General features: G+C 22.4%; 1 protein-coding gene across 4 annotated transcripts in view; it reads left to right on the plus strand.

The window, feature by feature from the left end:
• Positions 1 to 23,098, plus strand: part of LOC129610216 (proton-coupled amino acid transporter-like protein CG1139) — a 73,207-nt gene that overhangs the window by 37,515 nt on the left and 12,594 nt on the right. The window contains exon 1 of one of the 4 annotated variants that reach the window (XM_055522685.1): positions 17,323 to 17,891. The exons of 2 other annotated variants lie outside the window; for them this stretch is intronic. In XM_055522685.1, the coding sequence (XP_055378660.1) occupies positions 17,778 to 17,891 (114 nt within the window). In that variant the 5' untranslated portion in view covers positions 17,323 to 17,777. Of the gene's footprint in view, positions 1 to 17,322; positions 17,892 to 23,098 lie in introns of those variants that run through there. One more of the 4 variants, XM_055522686.1, reaches the window with a different exon arrangement.

Genomic DNA, 23,098 nt, shown 5'->3' on the forward strand with positions numbered 1-23,098 from the left:
AGCACAAAGTATATTTTTGCAAAAAGTTTTGACAGAAAATTATTTCCATGTGCTCGCCTCAAATATGTGCAAACATAAAAATCATAAAAGTTTCCTATCTTTTATTTATTTATTTGATATACGGCTATATTGGATTATGATTGGTATTTTCAGCGGAAAAATAGAAAAAATTGGAAATCGTGATTAATTACTACAATAGGTTCGTTTAGAATATATAATTTGGGGCAGTAGGGTTATTGATGTACATTGAAAATTTTGCTATATAAAAATCAATATAAGAATCAAGAATCAATATAAGAATATAAAAATCAAGTGAAGATATACACAAGGTGAGAGAAAGTCAACTAAGTATAGACATTTGGGTATAGTAAATACGAGTATTCACTAAAAAATTATTTAATGGGTTATTATGATTTGCCCTGTATTAGAAGTTTCTTCATACAACAGAGAATTTATTGTTTTATTCATTAATAAAATAGGGTATTATGAACCTGTACCGTCCAATAGTAAGTAGGACAATTTTTCTAATAAATTTAGGGAAATTTTTTTTTTCTATTTCAATTTACTTAGAAGTTCAATTTTAGTATTGCTATAATATAATAATTTGAGCTTACAAAAATTAAATATATAATTAATGATAAATTGTTACAAAAATAAATATTTATTTAATTAAGTAAAAAATAAATATATGAGATTATAAGAATTTTAGTATTAGTAATATTGTTTGATAAATTATAATTAAAATGTGCAATTTAACTGAAGTGTATGTATATATTTGCTTATAACAGTATTATACAAAATGTTTTTGGAATCATTTCAAACATGTATGATGTGACTTATGTTATTTGTTTGATTAGATTGTAGATTGTAGACTCAAATTAATTCGGAAATCGTTTTTTATCATGCTTTACAATTAAAAATTATGATCCAAAAACGCTCTCACTACAGCTTATTATCATTACATCGATTCAGGTTTTGGATAAATTGTGTATTGCTACAATTTTGTTTTATTTGACGGTACAGAGTGCGGTTCTAAAGAGAATGTTACGTTTTAGTAAAGTTTTCCAATGAAAATAAATATAATTTGGGAAATTTAATTTCAATATGCGAGAATGGTAAACTTTAAAATGGAACAATTTATTCAAAAAGAGAAAATTTCGAAATACTCAGACTTAAGTAACACAGAAGATAATCTGCAACAAAAGGAATTTTTTGAAAACCAAATACTTAGATTTTGATCTAACTTTGAACTTAGAAGATTTTCTAAACAAGAATTGTCTAAGAAATTTGTTAAGTATTTTGTATAAGAAAGTATGACAGTGTGTCATTCGAAACAGTCGAAAAATTACATTAATTAGTACTCTTGCTCTGTACCTACAAAATATGCAATATCAATATTTAACATTTATGAACAGAATTTAATAAAAAGGAATTTAAAATATTTTCATATTTTATTAATTTGCTTCAATTTTGAAATTTTTTTTTCTTATAATAAAATTTTCTCTAATCTCATATTAAGATTATAAACGTATGGAATAAAATTTTCAAAAAAAAATTTTAAAAATTCATAAATATTTCATCACATTTTTCAATACATAATGAAATTTTAAATAATTTGTACATGTATGTGTAAATAGTTCATTATTTACTTAAGATCACGTTATATGTATAATTTTTTAATAAGTCTAGGCATTGTTTACAATAACTATTATGAGTAAACAAAATGTTAAAGGTGCAAAATTAAAATTGCATAGATAAATTGTGTTGAGAATATTAGAACGTAAAAGAAAACTAAAGCTAGCGTTTAGTATTTGCAAGTATATTAAAATCTATGACTATTGATAATAATATTTTCTCTATAATTCCCATAAATGTTTTTTATTTGTGCTCTTTGAGTAAACATAGAACATGTTTTTTTATGAAGTTTACTTTATTGCATAAACTGCAAATATTTATAATTTATACCTATACATAACAGATTTGCTGGTATAGGTTCTAAAAATTGTTACAAATGTTTTCAAGCACTTTCAATATAAACAGGAGTGTACTGTATTAAACGGCTTTTATTTTATTATACTGTCTGCAACTATAATATCTGTAACAATAAATTTATATTTTTATATAAGAAAATTTCTTAATTCTATGGAAATGAATCTTATGGAAATGAATTTGATTTGTTTAGAGACTAAGCACTATGAATTTATTTTAATTTCATCTTTAACTACCTAACAAATTAATTTCATTAAGGTAACCCAACTACCTAACATTTTCAAACTAATTTTAATTTTAGAATAAAATATTGGTATTAATAAATTTTTCCGAATTTCGAAAAATTTCCTAAGAATCTGTACGGATTAAATTCCATATCTAAACATTAAGTAGTAACAATTTTACTAAAATTAATTAATAATTTTAATAATTTTACAAATAATTCGAAAAAAATAAATAAAATAAAATTTTAAATTTGATCAATTTTTAAGAAAATTGCATTTGTTTTCCGGTCTTTCAATTAAATTCCTACATTAGATTTTTCCAGGGGTTATCTAATAATTAATTCAAGAAAATTGTAATTGAATTAAAATTAATTTTTTATTTTAATTTATAATAATTATTTTATAGCCGGGATTCTATTATTTAGCCAATATTATAATGGCGTAACAGCTTCATTTTCATCGAAAAAAAAAAAACATTTATTTGATATTTTAAATATCAAATAGTCAAAGCTAAATTATAACTGTATCTTCTATCTATAGCAATAAAATTAAAGTATAATTATCATTTATAATACATGGAAAATAAATCAATTGATGTTGACATACATGTACAACATGTATGAACGCCTCACATAGCTATCAATCAAAATCAAACACATAAATCATCCACACTAAATTATTTTAAATAAAAAATAAGCAAAAATTAATTTTTTTTTCTAAAAATCCCTCCCTGCCTCAAAAGAAAACATTTATATTTAAAAAATATGTTTGAAAATGAAATATTTTAAAAAAAAAAATAAAAAATAGAATAGCAAAACCATTATTGAATGGAAATTTCCATTGGCTTTAAAATTAAATTGCGCATTCAAAAAAAAAAAAAATTTTTTTTTTTATCACCATAAAAAATGTTTGCTTTTGTGCTTTCGTTTGAAATTTTTCTTTACAACAAGTTTCCTGTTTCCATTTTGTATATGCATTTTTACCCCTGACGTCTCACTGACGTCTTAACTAAAATATCTGAAAATCATTTAAATTTATTTATTTTTTTCATAGGTAACATAATTTATTAGGTAAAATGGAATATTTTACTTAAATTATGAAAATTTAAACTTTGTTAACATTAATATTTTTATTATTTACAAACACAAGCATACTTATATTCACGCACACACACACACACAATGGAATTGCCAAACATTGTGCATATTTCTTTTGCAATTTGATATTTTCCATTTATTTAATTTGGTTATACAATTTTAAGTGCTTTTATACTTAAATTGGAAAATAATTTTTAGCATAAATTGTATAACAAAATTTTTAAGAAAAATTTAGGTTATTAAAAAAAAAATGCACACTTTAACAGAAAATTCTTAAAGAATTTGGCATTTATTTATGCTAAGCAATTTCTTAAAATGCGTACTTAAAAAATGGAAGTTTAAGTTCATTTATTTAAAAAAAAGGTCATTTTACATTAATAAGTGAATTGAAATTAAAAATTTGAGAGCTAGTTTTCCGAATGAAGGAGTTTGAAAAGAAAGATTGTTAAAGTGAGAAAAGCTTTCCCCCTAAAAATTTTGACCGTATTATTTTTGGTTTTGAAAAGCATATTTTTATTACAAACTCCTATTGCCACTTCTGATTAAATTTTTTTTAAAAAGAAAGTTTTACTTTTCTGCCACAAAATTACAAATTTTATATGCAAGCAACTAGGCTGTGTTAAAAATAATTGATCTTTTGTAACTTATACAACATTAGTTTGAAATTAATTCTATCAATTTTCATAAGATGAGGATTTCATTCTAATCGATAAAATTTCGAATAGCAATGAAATAATCAATAATTGTATTCAACATTCTTTTAATTTCTAAAGAAAAATCTAATCTGATCTGCATTTTTTTTTTCATGAACTGCTTCTAATCCTCTTGTTTGTTTCCTCCTTCTCCTCTCTTCTGTAACAATTAAATAAATATTTGTACATAGGAGGGCAGTTACACGCCAATATGACGTACCATGCTTTAGAATTAACAATTGAATGAAATTCTAATTTTAAATCATTGCGATTATTTAAAAAGAGAGACGTAGTAATTGTTATTTTATGAATTTTTACAAAAAGTAATACGAAAAAAATTAAAAGAATAATAAAATTTAAATGTAGCAGAAAAAAAAAAAAACACAATTTGAATTTTTTAAATAAAAAAATTATATTCAATACTAGAAAACTAACAAAATTTAAATTTTTAATTATTTTTTGTTCATGCCAAGTTCAAGGTTTATGTTCATTTTGTATTTTTGAAATATAGATTTTTTTTTAATTTGCAAGCCCAATTACTAAAAATGTATTAAGAATAAATTTTAAGGACATAACAAATTTTTATTGCATTTAGGAAACTATTTAAATTTTTCAAATTCTTGGATTCTAAAATGAAAATTTGTAATATTGTATTTTAGTCTCAGTTTCTTCGTAAAATCTTATTTACTAGAATGTTGCATAAAATTTTGCTAATTTTTTATATTAAATTGGAGCGAACAATATTGTATTTAATGCTAATTAATTTAAATAGAAATTCTCATGTGTTTGTCGCTAATAACTGATAATTTAGTATGAAAGATTTGTTTTATCACACTTTACTCTGAAATATGTGAATTTATTTTCAGAAAATCAAGAATAATTCCAAAAAATATTCGTACATTGGCCATTAATTTTCTATTTGAATTCAAAATATATTTCAAACTATAGTAGAGACATCTATGATTTAATATGTTTAACAGTTTTATTTATAATCGTTTTTTTCGCAATTCATCAATGAAACACGTGCTTTTCTATTTATACAGGAAAAATGTTAAGGGTTAATGAAATTTCTGTATGCATGTAAGTGATATTGCTTTTTAAATCAGAATAATGTAATGCGAAGTTTTGCAAAATGTTAAAATCAATTTCTAAGCTATCAGCAAAATTTTTAAATCATAATTATTATTGTTAATTTTTTAATTTTAGTTTACATTCTGTAAAAAATTAAATTTCTAATCATGATTTGCAAAATTTAATTTTAAATAAAAATTGTTGTACATATTATACAATGAGTGTATGTACATACATATGTACATACATCTATCTATGACAAAGAAATGAAATCTTTGTCTGATGTAATTTTTAATCTGATGTCACTTAAATTTCGAAATCGATTTGTATGGCTGCGCTACAATATTGTCATCAATTTCCTAAAATTAATAAATTATAAGTTTTTTGTACATAATGCTAAAGAGAATAGATTATTAAAGTCGAAATCTCGCAAAACGAATGAATCATCAACCAAACCGAAAATTATTTCGTAAAATTTAAAATTAGATTTAGAAATTTAAAAATTTTTTTTTATTATTTTTATTTTTAATTAGCATTTTAAAGTCTCGTGTATCGTGTAGATCTGAAATCTAAATATTTCTGTGTATATACATATGTACATATATGATATTATATAAATATTTTGATTCATGTATGTAAACATTATATGAATATGTGGTTGTGTCTGCCGACAATTTTATATGTATGTATGTATGTAAATAAAAAAATATAAATAATTTTTTTTGGCATTGTTTCAGAATAATTTTGAAAAAGCTTCTTGCTCTTTTTTTTTGTTATTATTCCTTTTTTTATGAAATTTTCAAAGGTATGATAAACTTTAAAAGCACGTGAATTACAATTTAAAAACTATATTACATAAGTACATACATGTTTACATTATAAAATATGTTCTCATGATTTCGTGATAATTATAAATGATTGATGAATTTTATGTGGAATTAGAATTTGAGAATGAAAGAGATAGGGAGAGAGAGAGAGAGAGAGATTTCCACTATTTTATTTATAGTTTTCTATAAGTGAGGTTGTTCGATATAAATTTGTATTTTTCAAAATTAAGTAATTTAAAGTAAATTAATGATATTGCTCTGTTATACGAGTATATGTACTCGTATATAATAAATAATGTAGAATATATAAATAAAGATGTGTGTTTAAAAATATCAAAATAAAAAGTTCATAAAACTTCCGTTTGTAATTGAAAATTGGAAATCAAACATAAATTTTTACTATTTTTTATAAGAACAATTTTCTAACTATTTCAGATAGGGAGGGGTTTAATATATCGAGGGTATTTTTCTATAGCAAGCTAATATTCTATGTACTTGTGCTTGATTATTTACGTATTTCAACATGAATTTAGATTTTTCACTATTCATTAGCGGAAATTAATATTTTTCTATTAATTTTCATCATTTCATGATTTTTATATTTAATTATACGTACACTTAGAATAAATTAAATGCTTGCTATCTTTGATATTCACTGATTTCTGAAATTTAAATGGAACTCTTTAATTACTTCAGAACGTGGTAACTTATAGGTTTCTTAGTATAATTTGTTCAGTAAACTTAAGATGACTACTTAAGTACATCACCTACAAAAAACGCACCTCTATGCGTCAGTATATTAGACCTTATTCTCGCATCAAATTGTTGTAATAAACTAATAATTTTGATAAGTCATAGAGGTCTGATACTGTAAGTTTTGTAAAAACGAAAAATATATAAAATTTATTTCCTACTTTTGCAGTCACTTTTATGTATTTCAGAATATTTCTTAAGTATTTTCTAAAAATAATTTTCGTATCGTAATAATAAATAATTTAGTCTGCCATTTTCTAAATATAAAATTGGCGCCTTGATATTTTATTAATAAAATATTTTTACTTAAGTATTTTAAATATTTATTGTAAAATTTGTAATTTTATTTTTATTTTCGTTGTAAATTTTGTAAATATTTGCTATTATTATTCACATGTAGAGTTGAACAATGCCAAAAAAAACAAAAAAGTTGTGTTAATAAATATTTCGGTTTGTTAAGGCGTAAAAGCACCGAAAAATTAAGTGTTGTAATTGTCCAACAAATGTAAAACTTTTTTTTTTTTCTAAATTTTTATAATAAATTGCTTTTGCTCAATCAAGTGAAATGAAATAGATTTTTTTTAAAAGAATTTTCTTTAAAGAACTTTCAAAAACTGTTCAAAATAAAAGAAAAGGAATATGCAATATTTAATTTTTTGGAAATCTACGGCTGATACTGAAAAAATTCGAGAAAATTCACTATACCCTGCAGTGCAGCAGCAGCAGAACATTAATATACAGTTCAGCTTATGAGTTCTAATTGTGGAATTGTGTATCTTTACGTAGTATTACTACAATTTTTCATTATTACAATTGCGGATTACTACAATTGCGAATTATTTTATAATTTTTATGCAATATATGCTTCGAAGTTATGTCCGGTCCATAAATATTAGTATTCAATAGAAAAATGAAGACTACAACTTACAAAATTTCTATGGTGAATTTAAATTTCAAAAAAAAATTTAAATTGACGTTATTTGGCAATATTTTTTGGTTCAAAAGTATGCATTTCGCAAATTATTTTAAAACAAAAAAAAAACAAAATTAATTTTATTCAATTTTATTTTTGTAAAATGAAATTTCGAAAATCACGTGAAACTGTTTGATTTTGCTAGTGCTCTCACTACGTCGTTAATTTTTTTTAAATTGGCAATGAATTGAAAAATTTTTTGTGATTTTTAGAAGATTGTCAGATTTTTTTATACCATGGAATGCTCGTATATTGTCACATTACATTTGTATAAAAGTGTGTGTTTAATCGGAAATTTGCAAGCAATAGTTCATTTAGAAATTTTTTTTTGCAATTGTTTTCAAGTTTAAATTCAATTGATTTCTATTTTTAAATTAATTACAAAATTTTACAAATCAATTAAAGATGCAAGTAGGCACCTTGATTTTGATAAAAATTTAAAATTCATGAAAATTTTCTTGATTCTTCCTTGTTTTATTTTTGTCAAATATTTAAAAATTATTTGTGATTAATTGTGTACTAAAAATTTTTTAAAATCAAATAGAAATGTTGAACAATTGAAATAATTTGTCGTAAGTTGTTAATCCAATAATTCGGTTAAGAAAATGTTACTTCGTACAATCAGAAATATTTTGCATATGCTTACTTTTGCTTCAAAGATCTTGTCAATAAAATTCTTGAAAAATCATCACAATTTTAAAAAAAACAAATAATAAGTAACAAATATTTTCGAATATTCAAGAATGTTGGAGCCATGCATTGTTATAGTTATGTTAATTTTTATTTTCTCTTAAATTTTTAGAAAATATTTACTATTTTTAAAAGAATTTCATTTGCAAATTATTCAATTTATTTACTTATTCTAATAGTATGACGAAGGTTTTTTGCTCCAATATGAATCATTTAGCATTCTATAATCTATTTTTCGAAAATGCTATTGTAACAATTGTTAACTTGTATTTAAATATCATTTAGAAATATTTAGTAAGTAATACTTAATACAAGTTAAAATAGTATGACACTAAAATAGATTTCTTTCGTACTAAATTTTTTTGGTACTAAATTTCTTTCGTATACTACTACAAAAAGAATAAACGTATTCTATGCTGTTTAAATTGTTTGACACATAATAAACAATTCATTTAAGAGTAGAACAAGTATCCGACAAAAATCTTACAACTATACATTAGTAACTTTTGGTTTTTGTAATTGGCAAAATCTGGGCACAGGGATAGGCAGAATCTGAGCAATTAATTTACGTTGATTATCGAAATTTAAAGTATGAAAATTCAAATTTCTCAGGAAAAGAGATTATAATATTTATCTATAATATTAATTTCAATAAAATTCAATGTATGTAAGCTAGTGAATGTTCTGTTCATTGTAGGTACATTGTAAGGTTTATATGTAAATAATCAGGCACACTATACAAAATCAAAAAGTATATGAAGAAACTTTCAATTCGTCTTGAATTACTTCTTCAAACTGTAATAATTTTAAGTGGAATAAGCATTGCATGTTCAGTGTTATTTACAATTAAATATTAATATAAATTGCCATTATTACTATCAGTAATTTTAGATCAGTTATTCTTTAAAAAGAATTTTTAAAATACTCTTTATTTAATACAGCTATGTTCGAAAATCGAATATATTACCAAGATTTTAATTTAATTATGTGACATGTGAAGGACTCTGAATAATTTTAATACAAGGTGATTAAAAAATATGCACTTTTTACTAATTTTAATTATAATATTAATTGTAATTAAATATTTCATTAAAATTTAAATTATTATTACAAATTATAATAATAATCAATTAGTTAAGACTGCACCTTGTCGCCATCAGTTTAATAATTTCTCATCAGTTTAATAATTTTTCTCATTAAAATTTTCTAATGAGAATTCCTGCCATTTGAAAATTTTTTTATCGTTCGCCTAAATATAGGCAATTTTAATTTGAAAATTTTTATCCAGTTCATTTCTTCTTTCTGTAGAAAAAAAAAATTTACTAATTTCGTTTTGCTGTACTTTGGCTGACAAATATAAAAGCGAATACCTTTCTTTAGTACTTATAAAATGAATTTTTGGATCTTTGTGATTAAAATATACTCAATTAATTTTTCCAGACAATAGAATTATTACTATAATTATCAATTTAAATTAAAAATGAAAAAAAAAAATTAATTAATTTTTTTTGCGTTACAATGAAGGTATTCATGCATAATCGAATTTTAAATTTTGATATCATATGATTCACAATAGTTCTTTATTAAATTATTATTCTTATAAAATATTTTAATTAATTAATAATATTATAAAATTATAAAATCGTTTCGATTGAATGAGTATACCTTAACTCAATTTTTATTGCTAATTGACTTATAATTTAAAATAATTCTAATTTATTCAGCACATTTTATTATTTTTAGTTCGTACATAAATAAAATAATTTTTAATGAAAATTATTATTTTAAGGTTATTCTCATTCTTACACTATGGTAATTATTCACCAAATTCTTTTCGATTGAATAATAATAATCATTTCACTTTAATGAGTTCCTTGACTTTCAATATTAAAATGATTAACTAAAATAATTAAAATTATTTTATATATTTTGAACTTCATATTTAATGCACCACTTAAAATAATTTTATTGGAATTTTATTATTTTAATTTTTTTGTTTATGCGTTTCGTACTTGTTATCGAAATATTTAATTATCGAAATGAGAGGTACCACATTAGAATAGATTATGAGAATAAATGGCTATAAATTTTTTATGGCAATCGACTGGAAATTAATTTTAATTTAAAATTCAATATAAAAAGAGATGAAATATTAAATTTATTTTCGAATTTTCAAGTATTTTGGATATAATTAATAAATATTTAAAAAATAATAAAAAAATGAAAAAATCCTGCACACATCATTGCATGTTTTTATTTATTATATTTCATTTTCGTAAAGATGTAGAAAAATTCAAAATAAATTTGAAAATAATTAAGAAAAAAAAAAAAGGAAAAAATAATTTTAATTTTCTGAAAAATTTTTTCGAAAATGACAAATAAAATTAATTTTCGCTTTAAATTTAAATTACTGGCATTGGCATCAATTGGATAAAATCCAAAATATTGATGATCAGGTTAACTGTGGGAAAAATGCCAGAATCAGTCAATTTTATTATAATTTAACAAATATCTTTGAGTTGCACATTAACGTATTTCTATTTAATGTTTTACAATTAAAATTATTAATAATTTTATTTATTAAATTACAATTTAATTAATTTAAAAATTTTCTAATTTCAATTTTACAAAGAAGAACAAGTGGTTTCGTCTTTTTCTATACACCAGGGAAAATTATTTAATTTAAATAAAATAAATTGCAATAAAAAGTATTTTTTGTAAAAGATTTTGATTTTAAAATTTAATTTAAGAAATTATTAAAATAAATTTTACAATATAAAGAAAGATCATTCAGTATCGAATTTTTTAGATCGCATTTCATATTTTAGTTAGCGATCATATTGTAGCGATGCAATAGTTTTGTCTTGGCACCATACAATAGTATGCTCTTTTTACTCCAATTATTAAATATATAAAAATTATCTGAATAAATTCATTCTATTTGGCAGAGTGTTGATTACTGCATTTAAAATTAAATAAATTTCATTCGAAATGGTTTATATTTGAAATTTTTGATCCGTTTGCAAAATATTTAAATTAAATGGATTTAAGAAATATAATAATAATAATAATAGGAATGTTGAAATATTTTATTAAATTCCATGCGTTTTTCGCTTTTGAATAAAAGAAAGTTACAAGTATTTTTCATACCACTTGAGAAAAATCTTAAAATTTATAAGTCATAAAATTTATTTATATAGAATATTCTCTATGAAATTGTATTTAATAATTATTAGAATTAAGAATTTAAGAAATTTTAAATTCCGCAGAATTCATTTTGGTCAATTTTTTTAAAATCTTTAGTTAAATACCATTAATTTTAAATTACATGTATATTATTTGAAATTTTCGATTCGGATCGTGAGCCAAAGTTCAAGTATCAAAAAACTTATCTAAATCCCTTAATTCCAGCTCTACAATTGTGCGAAATTCTCGTTAAATGCAAAAGTTTTACACATATTTAAACTCAGTTTTAGTATATCACATCTATCTCGAAAGATACTCGGAATTTAAAACTTTTCCGTGTTCGTAGAAAATTCTTTAACATTTTTTAGTCTATCACAATTTTAGAAACGATTAACAATCGCTTATGTGCTTCTAAAACAACTAAAAATTAAATTATTTTGCTCGCTTTTAACCAATTTTTATTTTTTAATTAATTTTTCCTCTTATTAAAATAATTATTATAATAATTTGGGTTTTTATTAAAGCGAATGACAAAGAAGTTTACGCGTTATTTTTGGCAAAAGCAAATAAAAAATTTGATGAATGAGAAAATTTATGAGGTTTGTCATCAGGAAACTTAAAAAAAGAAATATTAAAAAGCTTCTGAAATCTTTAAGAATTTTGAAGTTTGAAATGGTAGTCAAAAATTATTTTTCTTGTTTTTTTTTTTTGGAATATTTCAATGTCATGGGTAATTTCATTAAAGATTTCAGATAAACATAGAAGAAAAACAAAGAAAAAAATATTCTCTAGAATGAATTGTAAAAATTTTGCGATTTTTGCTTTGGTTTTTTTTTAGAAACTTTTACAATTATTTTCAATACTCTAACAATAAAATTGTTTCTTTGTTTTGAGACGTAAAAAATTTTTTATTTGATCTAATACAAATTTATTTTTTACATTCATTAAAACAAGTTTTGATTCTATTGTAATTTAAGGGAAAAAAAAATTTAAGGTCAAACACATTATTGCGAATATGGATGCTTAGTTCTTTTGAAAAAAAAAATGTTGGAGGTTAGTCAACTTGCCTGATTGTACACTTACACTCTATAGTTTCAAAAATAATTTCGTAAGCTCTTTCTCTCTTCAAATAGTTTAATTAGTTCAACTAAAGTGTAATGAATAATGAATATACTCGTAACATATTGACTGTTGTGTAAGACTTGGTTGAATATACATTCATTTTTATAGTTTGGAATATTTTAGGATTTTATTCATCCCATACTAAATAAGCAGCAATTTCAAAGTAGATTTTGAAAAAAAAATACATAATTTGTTATACAAAATATCGTATGTAACTTTTAGATTTTTATTAGGTAGATAAAAAAAAAGAGAACGAAACTTTTCCTCTGGCTGCCAAAAACGGAGAGTAACAAAAAATGTGTGCCATTCTTGCATTCTGGTCACTGTCCTCGCAAAATTTGTAAACGAAGGAAGCAGAATCAATTTTTCCCGGTTATTCTAAACGAAATTTCGTTTATCAAAAGAAATTAACAATAGCACCCCTAGCGGCTCTGAGGGAACTTTCTTCTGTATGATCGGAAAAACGTCTTATACTCGTAATATGATCAAAACTTACAAAATGCATGACTTTGCTTTTTTAAATTTTTTATATCTCGCAGATTTTCGTATTATTTCGCATTTTATTTGTCAAAATTTTAAGTGTTATTAACATTTTATTTAAACTTGATTGATTCAACACTTTATTGTAAAATATTTCTCTTTCTCTATTTTCTAAAATTTTGTGTTGAATTTTAAATTTTATGTTGAATGTCTCTTGTGTCAAATGTTTCGTGGGAATTCAAAATTCATACAAGTAAATTAAATAATAAAAATAATTTTTGTTAATTTTCTTTTTATCTTGAATTCGCAATTTCATTAGGTAAAAAAGACCTTCGTTTGCCGCTCACGAATAACCTAATTTCTTTCTTTTTCTAAAAACAAAAATTTTGATTACTTTACTGATGAAATTAAAAGAGATGGAAAATCTTTTTTACCAATTTTAACAAAAATTTGAACGAGTTTGACTTTTTTTTTCTCTTTTTTTTTTGGATAAAAACAGCAGTATTAAAAAACTACTCCAACTGTCTAGGAGTTATGAATTTCTATTTTATGAGGCGGATTTTTTTAAGGGCAATTAAAATTTCTTACTCAATTATCAATAGTCAATAAAATGTGTAATGTTAAACGAAAAAGTTATTTATTGTTTGAATAATTTAAAGCTCATTAAATTAACACTTAAAAAATACAAACGGTGTTAAAAAAAAGAGTGATATTTAATTTTGTTTTTAAGTGGAAATAAATTTTAATTGGGAAAATATTAATAATTATAAAGTTTTTATTTGTGAAATAATCATAAATTTTTTAATGTGTATAATTAGAAATTTAATTTTTTAAAGTATTGCAGGAGAAAATCTATAAAATTTTGTTACAGATCTGTTGATTTTGTAATACAAAATTGCTCGACTATTTGAATGATCTAAATATTTAAATGTGTTTTCTATTGCAGCCACAAAATTAAATAAATATTTTTATTTAAATTTGACAAAGACCAGCCACAATATTCTAAAGATAACCTTTTCAAGAATATTTATTGTTGAAAATTTTAAGGTGACAATTTCAATGGTTTCTTTGGTTTATTTTTATTCAAATGTGTCATAATGTTTGCATCCTATTGAAACTACTCGAAGGGTTGGGATCAGTTTGTGAATAGAGAAATTTTTTTCTAATCAAATCTTGCTACATAGCAGTATTAACTGACCAATAAATTTAAATATTAAGCATCTGTTTAAAATATGGAAGGGTAAAATAAGCAAACATACACTGAATAAAAATTATCATGACACCAAGTTTTGTATGATTGATCCAAAACTGCTGATTTATTGATTGTTACTAATTTATGACTTAATTTTTAATTGCTAAGTGAAATTCATATAAATTGAATGAAAAGGAATTGGACTATTTTTGTTTAAGACGACAAAGTTGAATAACAATCACTTTCGAATTTTATTCAATTAAATCAATCAATCATTATCATTTTGAATGATCAACGATCACCATTCAATTTTCACACAATGAAATTGTGATCACTCATCGAATTTTATTGTAATTGATTTGCTTATAGGTTTTTTTTCATTAAATATTTTTAGCTCTATAAAATAAATTTTTTTTTTGCAATAAATAAATTCAAAATTGATACAAAATTCCAAATCATCACTCAATTTAGCAATTTCTTTTTTTTTCTGTTTTTGTTTTATGTACAAATTTCACCGTTATATTGTATAAATTCACTATACAGTTGAATAATAATACAAAATAAGTGAATGATATTCACCTTGAATTTAAACTATTTAATATAAATTTTATTTAATTTGTATGATTTGCAAGAGAAATAAAACATATAAAATGTATATGTAAGAGAGACAAAGAAAGATATAGATAAATTTCAATGTAAAAAATAAGTATTTTATATAAAAATAAATTTTAAATTGAATAAAAGAATAATAGAATTGCGACTGTATTAAAAAACAAAATGTTGGATTTGATACTAGCAAATGTAGAAGAAGTGATCAGAATGAGAGACAAAATATGCATTATACTTAGTGAGTGAGTGTACAAGTATTTTCAGGGTTACCAATTTTTATATTGTGCAAAATATGAGTTGCTACTTACGATTAATTTAATTCATTGCTCTCTTAAATTATAATATTTTTAAAGATACAGAATATGTGATAAATCTCTATTAAATTTAATGTTTTGTTAGTTATTGGACTATTAGAGGATAATAAAATTCAAGTATATTTCAAATTTGGTTATTATAAATAATTAAGAACAAGAGAATTGTCCCATTTTCTCTACAATTTCAAAAAGCAAAAATGAAAAGCACAGAGTTTAGCTTATTGTTTAATATAAAATAATTATTTTGAACCGATTTTTTGTTCAAACATCGATATACTGATATTTTTTTAATTTAAACTGGAACAATACAAAGTTATAGCATCCTGAAACATTACCGTTGAAAGTAGTGCTTACACTCTTAAAATTTAAATTAATTTCCGGTCTCAGATCTTATTTATTTTAATATTTAAATAATACAGAATCAAGAATAATATTTTAATTCTATAAAAATATATTGTACTAAATATAAATTTCATGTTCTTCTTATAAAATTAAATTATTCAATTGAAATTACATATGTGTTATAATTTAAATTATTAAGTAATTCAAGTATGTGTAAAATTTCTTATTTAAATATCTTGTCACATTAAGGTAGAAAATTTTGAGAAATCTTATACATACATGTAAATGGAAATTGTTAACCCTAAAAGGCACAACTTTTTAATTTCTTATAGTGACCTTTTTCTTAAATAGTTCTGTGTGGCTTCGGTATAAAGAAATATTGTTTATTCGGGGAACTTTAATTTCTTGAATTCAAATCGGAAAATTTATAATTTTAAATAAAGTTGTTTTTATTATAAAGAATTGAAAATGTCGCCATTAAAATGAAATTAAATTAGATATGTAATTTTGAAAACTCAAATTTCAAAACTCAAATAATAGCATACCCCTTAGTAATTCCAATTACTTTACTTCCTTACCTTACTTTATTTGTATCTGACATTTCATCGCCTAAATGCAATTTAGGTTTCGAGGATGATCTTCCAAAATTTGAAATGTGTTTTTCGCTATCTCATTTAGTTTTATAAATATTCAGACATTACTTTGCCCGATCTCCATTTCCGAACCGACTTGGGACGTATTTTGATCTAAATCCCAAATCATTGGCTTATCAATCAAATTTTCATATAATTTTTTTGAAAAATTTTTTAATGCTATAATGATTTATGTCATACAAAAATTATCATCTACCCGTTGGTTTTCCTAATTAAGTACTCTAATATAACAAAATTTCGATTTGAAATTTTAATAGAACTCGGTTTGTATTAAATGCGGCATATCCCACATTTAAGGGTTAAAGTCAATTTTATACAATATTGTACTTGAACAAAATTAAAAAATGGTACTAACTTTATAGTTTAAAATTATAAGCATATTTTTTGAATAAATTGAAGTTAAATGGTAACTCTGAATCTCATAATATAAATTGCAATCGGTTGTTTTTTCCCTCGCTTTCTTTATTTTATGTACTTAAAATTTATAACGGTTCTAATTGTGATTACATTACATAAATTTATATTCCGTTTTATAAATTCAAATTTTATATTTTATTTTCTTTATTCTTAATTTAAATAAATTTAATTTAGAAAAAAAAAAACGGTATTTATGTACAGCGAATGTATTTGCAATTGTACTATGAAAACAATTTTTTAAATTTAGTTTAGTTCTAGTTCATTATTACATGATCATAACGCCAGGGGGGGTCATTTACAATTTGAAATTTAAATAATAATAATATGTACGTACATACACACGAAAATAAATTATTTTGTATGTATAAATGTATTGTTAATACTTGCACTTGATGTACGATATAATTTGCATATTCATACATACATACACGATTTGGCATAATTTTTATGCATTTCACTTGAAATTTAAATTAAATAGTTTTATTTTTTGTAATTTGTAATATTTTTATTTATTTATGTTCGTCAGATACCAAAACAAACTGTTATATCTATATTGTATAATAGATAATTTGCATTTTTTGTTATATTGATGATCATAAATACTTATTTACAAATATTATGTACATTGGTCTTAGTTTTGGCAAAGTTTGCATAAAATTTTGGATTAGATTTTTAGTAGTTTTCTGAAAATCTATTAGTTGAGGTCAGGATTACCGGAAGAAAAATCTAAATGTGTATCTTATAACATTGAAAATCATTGAATGGAACGAATCCTTTTTAATTTTTTTTTTCGGTTTTGCATGATTTTCTTATAAAAAAAAAGTGATCGGTTCGCTTTGGTTTTATGAATAAAATTTTCAAAATAAAAATTAAAAAATAAAAAAAAATATCTATGAAATCGTATATAAAATTAAAATCATTTATAAAATAATTAAAAACATAAATAAATAATAAAAAATAATTAATTATGAGAATATTACATAAGCATTACGTAAATTGCTTAATTAATTAAAAGTTATACAAAAAAAGAAAAGATAACAAAAAAAAAAAAAACAAGAATACTCAAAATAGGGAAATAAAAATTTTTATTTAATTTAAATTTAATTTTCAATATTTTTGAAAAATATTTAATAAAAATCTGGAAAAATGTCAGCTACCCCACTAGAACTAATTAAAACTGAAACAGCTCTAACGGATAATATTAATGTTGGTGATGCGGATAAGGTTATTATTATCATCACGAAAATTGTGTGTGTGTATGTGCGTATCCTTAAAGATAGTTTTATGTGAACATAGAAGTGATACGTATAACAAGTTTTATGTTTTTGGTGTGTATTCGTATTTAATATGGGTTTTTTTTTTTATTGCTAATTTTGAAACAAAAAATCGTCTTTTGCTTGATGAAATTACACAAGTTTCCTAAAAAATTGAAATGATAACAATTTGAATAACAATTTGAATTTAATCCTTAAATTTTAAACATATTGTAATTAATCTGTAGTTAAAGCGAAAACTGCCTAAGCCAAATCTTTTAAAATTTGATTCACTTCATAGGTAACCTAAAAATATAGGTAATCTTTAGTTGGTTCCGAAATATTTGATCGAAAATATCAAATCAAAATAGATTTTCTTGAAATTTATTGCAAATTCCAATTCAGTTCCTAAGACATAATGGAATTATTTAATCTACTTGAATACAATTTTTAATTGATTAATTAATTTTGAACTTAAAACAGAATTTTCCGACTTAGGACGTTTTTACTTTAAACCGCAGAAATTTCAATTTTTTATTTGACTTAATAAGTGTACTTCAGATTTCAGTCATCATACAAATTTTTTGACATTTTTCTACTTAATTCAGATTTTTTTAAATTAAGACACAGCTTTCATTTTGGGAAAATAAAATTATCTAAAAAATTGAAGCTTGCAATACCCCAAATCAGCTTTTCTTTATATTACTCAAAACTATTTATATTGGTTGCTTTCTCATTTTAGGTTTGGCAATTCTTCAATGTCATAAAATTTAATAAAAATCGATCATTGCATCACCCGCATCAAGACCGTATTCATTTTCCGCAAGGTCGCGAAAATTTCCATAAAAATTTCAAAATTATGGAATTTTTAATAGAATAGCTAAATGGATTTTTTTTTCCAAATTTTACAGTCTGATTAAAAATTCATAAACACAGTTGTGCCTACATAAATAAAATCTTAAAGAATACATCATTTTGTATTTCTGTAAAGTAACATTAATCACATAAAAAAAAAAATAAAATGTTTATAAAAAAATTTTAGGTTCAACGAAACTTTCGAATTCTTGGTTCACACTTTTTCATATTTTGTGTTTCAAGGTTAAATAAATAATTTTTTTTTTGTAATTTCTTTTGATTTATTAAAAATTTTGATCTCTTATTTTTTTCTGAATTAACTGGGAAATAACTTGGAAAATTCCATTTTACATGTTATCCGTCATAAAATTTTTTTTGCAATTGACTCATAAAATAACTGAAAAAAAATATATAAAATTCTTTTTTAAAACATTTTCATATTTTTTTATTTATTTTCTGCAAAAAATTGCCATAATTAAAAAAATTTTAATCCAACCTTTATTAATCCCGAGAGAGCAGTGAACGTAATCGGCTTAAAAAAATCCTTTTTCAAATTAATTGAGTTTTCATTTTTATTTATTTGGACAATTTTTCCATTTTGGATGTCCTGGGGTCAGAAAAATATCTTATCTTCGAATTAATTTATTTCCGGTCTTCAATTTAATCCTAGCAATTTGAACTGATTGAACATTGAAATCTTTAAATTTTTAAAATATTTAGACCCGGTTTTCATTTAATAATTTGTTCAACTCGTCAATGTTATGCGCTATTGGACGCATAAAATAAATCGTACATTGTTATTTTATTTATTCCTTAATTCATGAATTAAAAATTATTTTAATTACCGAATCTAATTAGATAATTATAAAAAAAAATTTTCTACATAAACAATTAATATCAGAGATTATTAAACATTTCTAATTCATTTGATTCGTTCAACTTTAATAAGACAGACGAAAATTTTCTTTTATTTATTGAATAAAGCAGAAAATAAAAATAAGAACATAAAAAATTTTAGTGTTTCCTGTTCCTATTGGCAAAATAATTTCATGTTTTTATGAAAATTAAAGAAAACAAATATTTTGTCTTCTAACCTTGACTTCTTATGAAAATAATTATTTAATTTTTTTTCCTAAAGAAGAAAATACATAAAGTATTGTACATAGGATTGTGAAAATTTTGGGAAATTTCTTTACAAGTTTTGAAGTGTTTTAGAACTGTCTACTTCCATCCACAGACTTAAAACTGTTATGAGTCTTGTAACTAATTTTATTATTAATATTTCTTAATACGAAATTAATTGCATATTTTCAGGGAAAATGTTTTATAATTAATTGTGTAAAACTAGCTACCCTTTAATTTTTTGATATGACTGCAGTTAATTACAAAATTTAATTCAAATAAGCTAAATAGAAATAGGATATTCACACAAATCTTTTATGTAGGGCTAGTGTAAGTGTCCAATAATTTGAAAGTTAAAATTTGATAGCACAAATTCTAGAGGCAAAATTTAAATATAAAAAAATCAAAAATTATTTTTATTTTTAAAACTTAAATTAATTTTCGCTTATTTTGCATAAATCACAATTTTAACGTCATTAGGAAACAAATTTCTTGTCTTTTTTTGTTAATCTACACATGTCCAAATGTCTTTTTAATGAAATTTTTTTAAAATATGAATAGCTATTTTAGAAAAAAAATTTTATGTACTCTGATTATGTAAGCATCATAATTTTTATTATTTGCGCTTAAATTTTTAGTATTTTTTTACGAAATGTCTTTTTGGCGTACATAAGTATGAGCAAAAGTATAAAAATATCAGAATTAAATTTTGTTTTAAATTCAAAATAATTAAAATTTAATGAAGTATTTTTGTTATTAAATAATAAATTAAATGTTTGGAAATAACAATAATCCTATTTGAGCATTTTTTAATTTATTTAACAAATTTATTTGCGATTTCTAGCCCTCGCATTTAAAATTTTTTAATTTTTATTTTATATTATTAGAAAATTTCTTTAATTATAAAAAAATATCTATGTGGATTTGTGATTTTGAATAAATTTAAGTATGCCCTGAAAGTTTTAAAATTCGCAATAATCTTTGAAATCTTTTTACACATTCTCACAAATTTATGCAAATGCTGTATATTTTACTTTTTTAGTTTTATTGTCTTAAAATCCACTGCCATTTGTAGACAGAAAAGGCATGAACAAAAATGGATTCTTAAGTGAACTGTTTGAAATATTAAATTTTTTTCCCTTTGATTTACGAGTAAATTGTTATTTCGTTCATTATCTAGCAATTTGCGTCATCCGAATATCTTAATTATTATTTCAAGAGCAATATACTATTAAAATTATAAATATTATTCAAATTACTGAGACACAATGTTCACATACCTAATTAAAATTACTTAATTACCTACCACTAGGTAATAAAAATAACATTTAAATTAAAAATTACATTATGCATAAATTTATTGCATGCAATAAGGTTTTTAGAGTTTGGCATATAGAATAGGAAAAAAAAATCTTCAAAAGTAAAAAATTGGTTTTTTTTAAATTTTATTTACAAAATAACCATGATCTTGATTAATTATTTTAAAATTATATATTTATAATTATAATTAACAAAACACATGCGCACACACCCCTTAACAAACAGGAGAACATTTTTCTTGTAAATAAAATGAACAGCGCCTCTGTTTTATCAAACTTTTTATCTATCAAATATCAAAATTAGTTACACATAAATTTTCATTAAATCACATTGTTTGTATGTATGTATGTAGTGTTTTTAAAATAAAAATATTTTTTTTATAGAAAATTTTTCAATCTTAGAGTAAACACAAAGAAAATTTTTTTTCTCAAAAAAATTCGAAAAGCTTAAAATTTTATAATTACATGAATTTTTTACAAATACATGCGTAAGTGTGAGTGTATTTTGAGAATATGAGTGTAAAATTTAGTATACATAATATGTGGATGTGTACCGGTTCCGTTAATGTATTGGAAACGTCATTAATTATAAAAAAAAAATCTTCTTTTGATTGAAAAATATTGAATTTTCCTCAGTGACGTCATTATTTTCAAAAATTTTTTTGTTTATCTACTGAAGAAATTGGGAATAGAAAGATTTTTTGTTTCATTTTTTTTCTTATTTTTTTTTTAGTTTTTCTCTTCATTTTGTTTTTATATATTCATATAGAACAACGAACTTATTACATTATGTAATATTAAAAATTTTCATAAGAAAATATTATGTACAATACACATAAATACAAGCAAAAATAAGAATATTTGAAATACTTGTATATAGGCACAATTGTATGTACAATACAAATATTTTTATAATATTAATAAAGAAAAAAAATTCAAATATAAATAAATAATATTATTGTACATAATACAGAATTGATATAGAATAACAAGTGGTCTATTAATAGTACTACACAATAAGTTGAATGAAAATAATTCAAAAAAAAAAAAAAATTAATTTTTCAAATTATCGGACAAAAAATTAATATGTTATAAATTTTCGCTCCCCATTGCCTTAATATTTACTTATGTATGTATATATTGAAATAAAATGAATTTATTATTCATTTTGAGAAAATATTTTTAAAATAATTTTCACAAAACATAATATTTTGTATGTAAATATTGTAGTGGTCATTTTCAAAACGAAATTCATAAATTGAAAAAGAAGATCTTCAGGTGGCATGACCTTGAACACTATAGTCGAATATTGAACAAAATTTATTAAAACTTTAAAAATTATTTAAAAATATCAGAATTATTTTGTTCAGATTATTCAGATTATCCTTTATAATTACTTTATCAAAAATTTATTTAATTTTAATAGATAACATAGAATAGAATTTATAAATTTTTGATTGTTTTTGATCATATAAAAGCGAAATATTACACCCTAGAACATTTGATTATTATTGACAATTAAAAAGTGTGAAATATTCAAATTGCGATATCAGAAGATGAAGCACATAGCAATTATTTTTATAAAATTTTAATAATGAATTCAATATCAATTATCTCGTTTGATAGTTAAAATATTGCGTATGCCAAGCTCCCTAATTCTCAATCTCCGAGTCTTTTTTACAAACATAACTTATAAATAATTCCAGATTACAAATTATATCTGTAGTAAATGCAAAACAAATTGGAAAATCCTATTGCTAGTTTAAGCAGCAGACAATTATATTTTTACAATTAATGTTACACATTCTCGCATAAAATTTTGCAATCTCATATCCACCTGACACACTGGATAAAATTAACGAAGCCAAATCAATTTTGGAAATCACTGTTCCATTTCAAATATGCAATAAAAATACAA

The sequence above is a fragment of the Condylostylus longicornis genome, unplaced genomic scaffold (assembly GCF_029603195.1).
Source record: "Condylostylus longicornis isolate FDR11 unplaced genomic scaffold, ASM2960319v2 ptg000044l, whole genome shotgun sequence".
NCBI classification, from domain to species: domain Eukaryota; kingdom Metazoa; phylum Arthropoda; class Insecta; order Diptera; family Dolichopodidae; genus Condylostylus; species Condylostylus longicornis.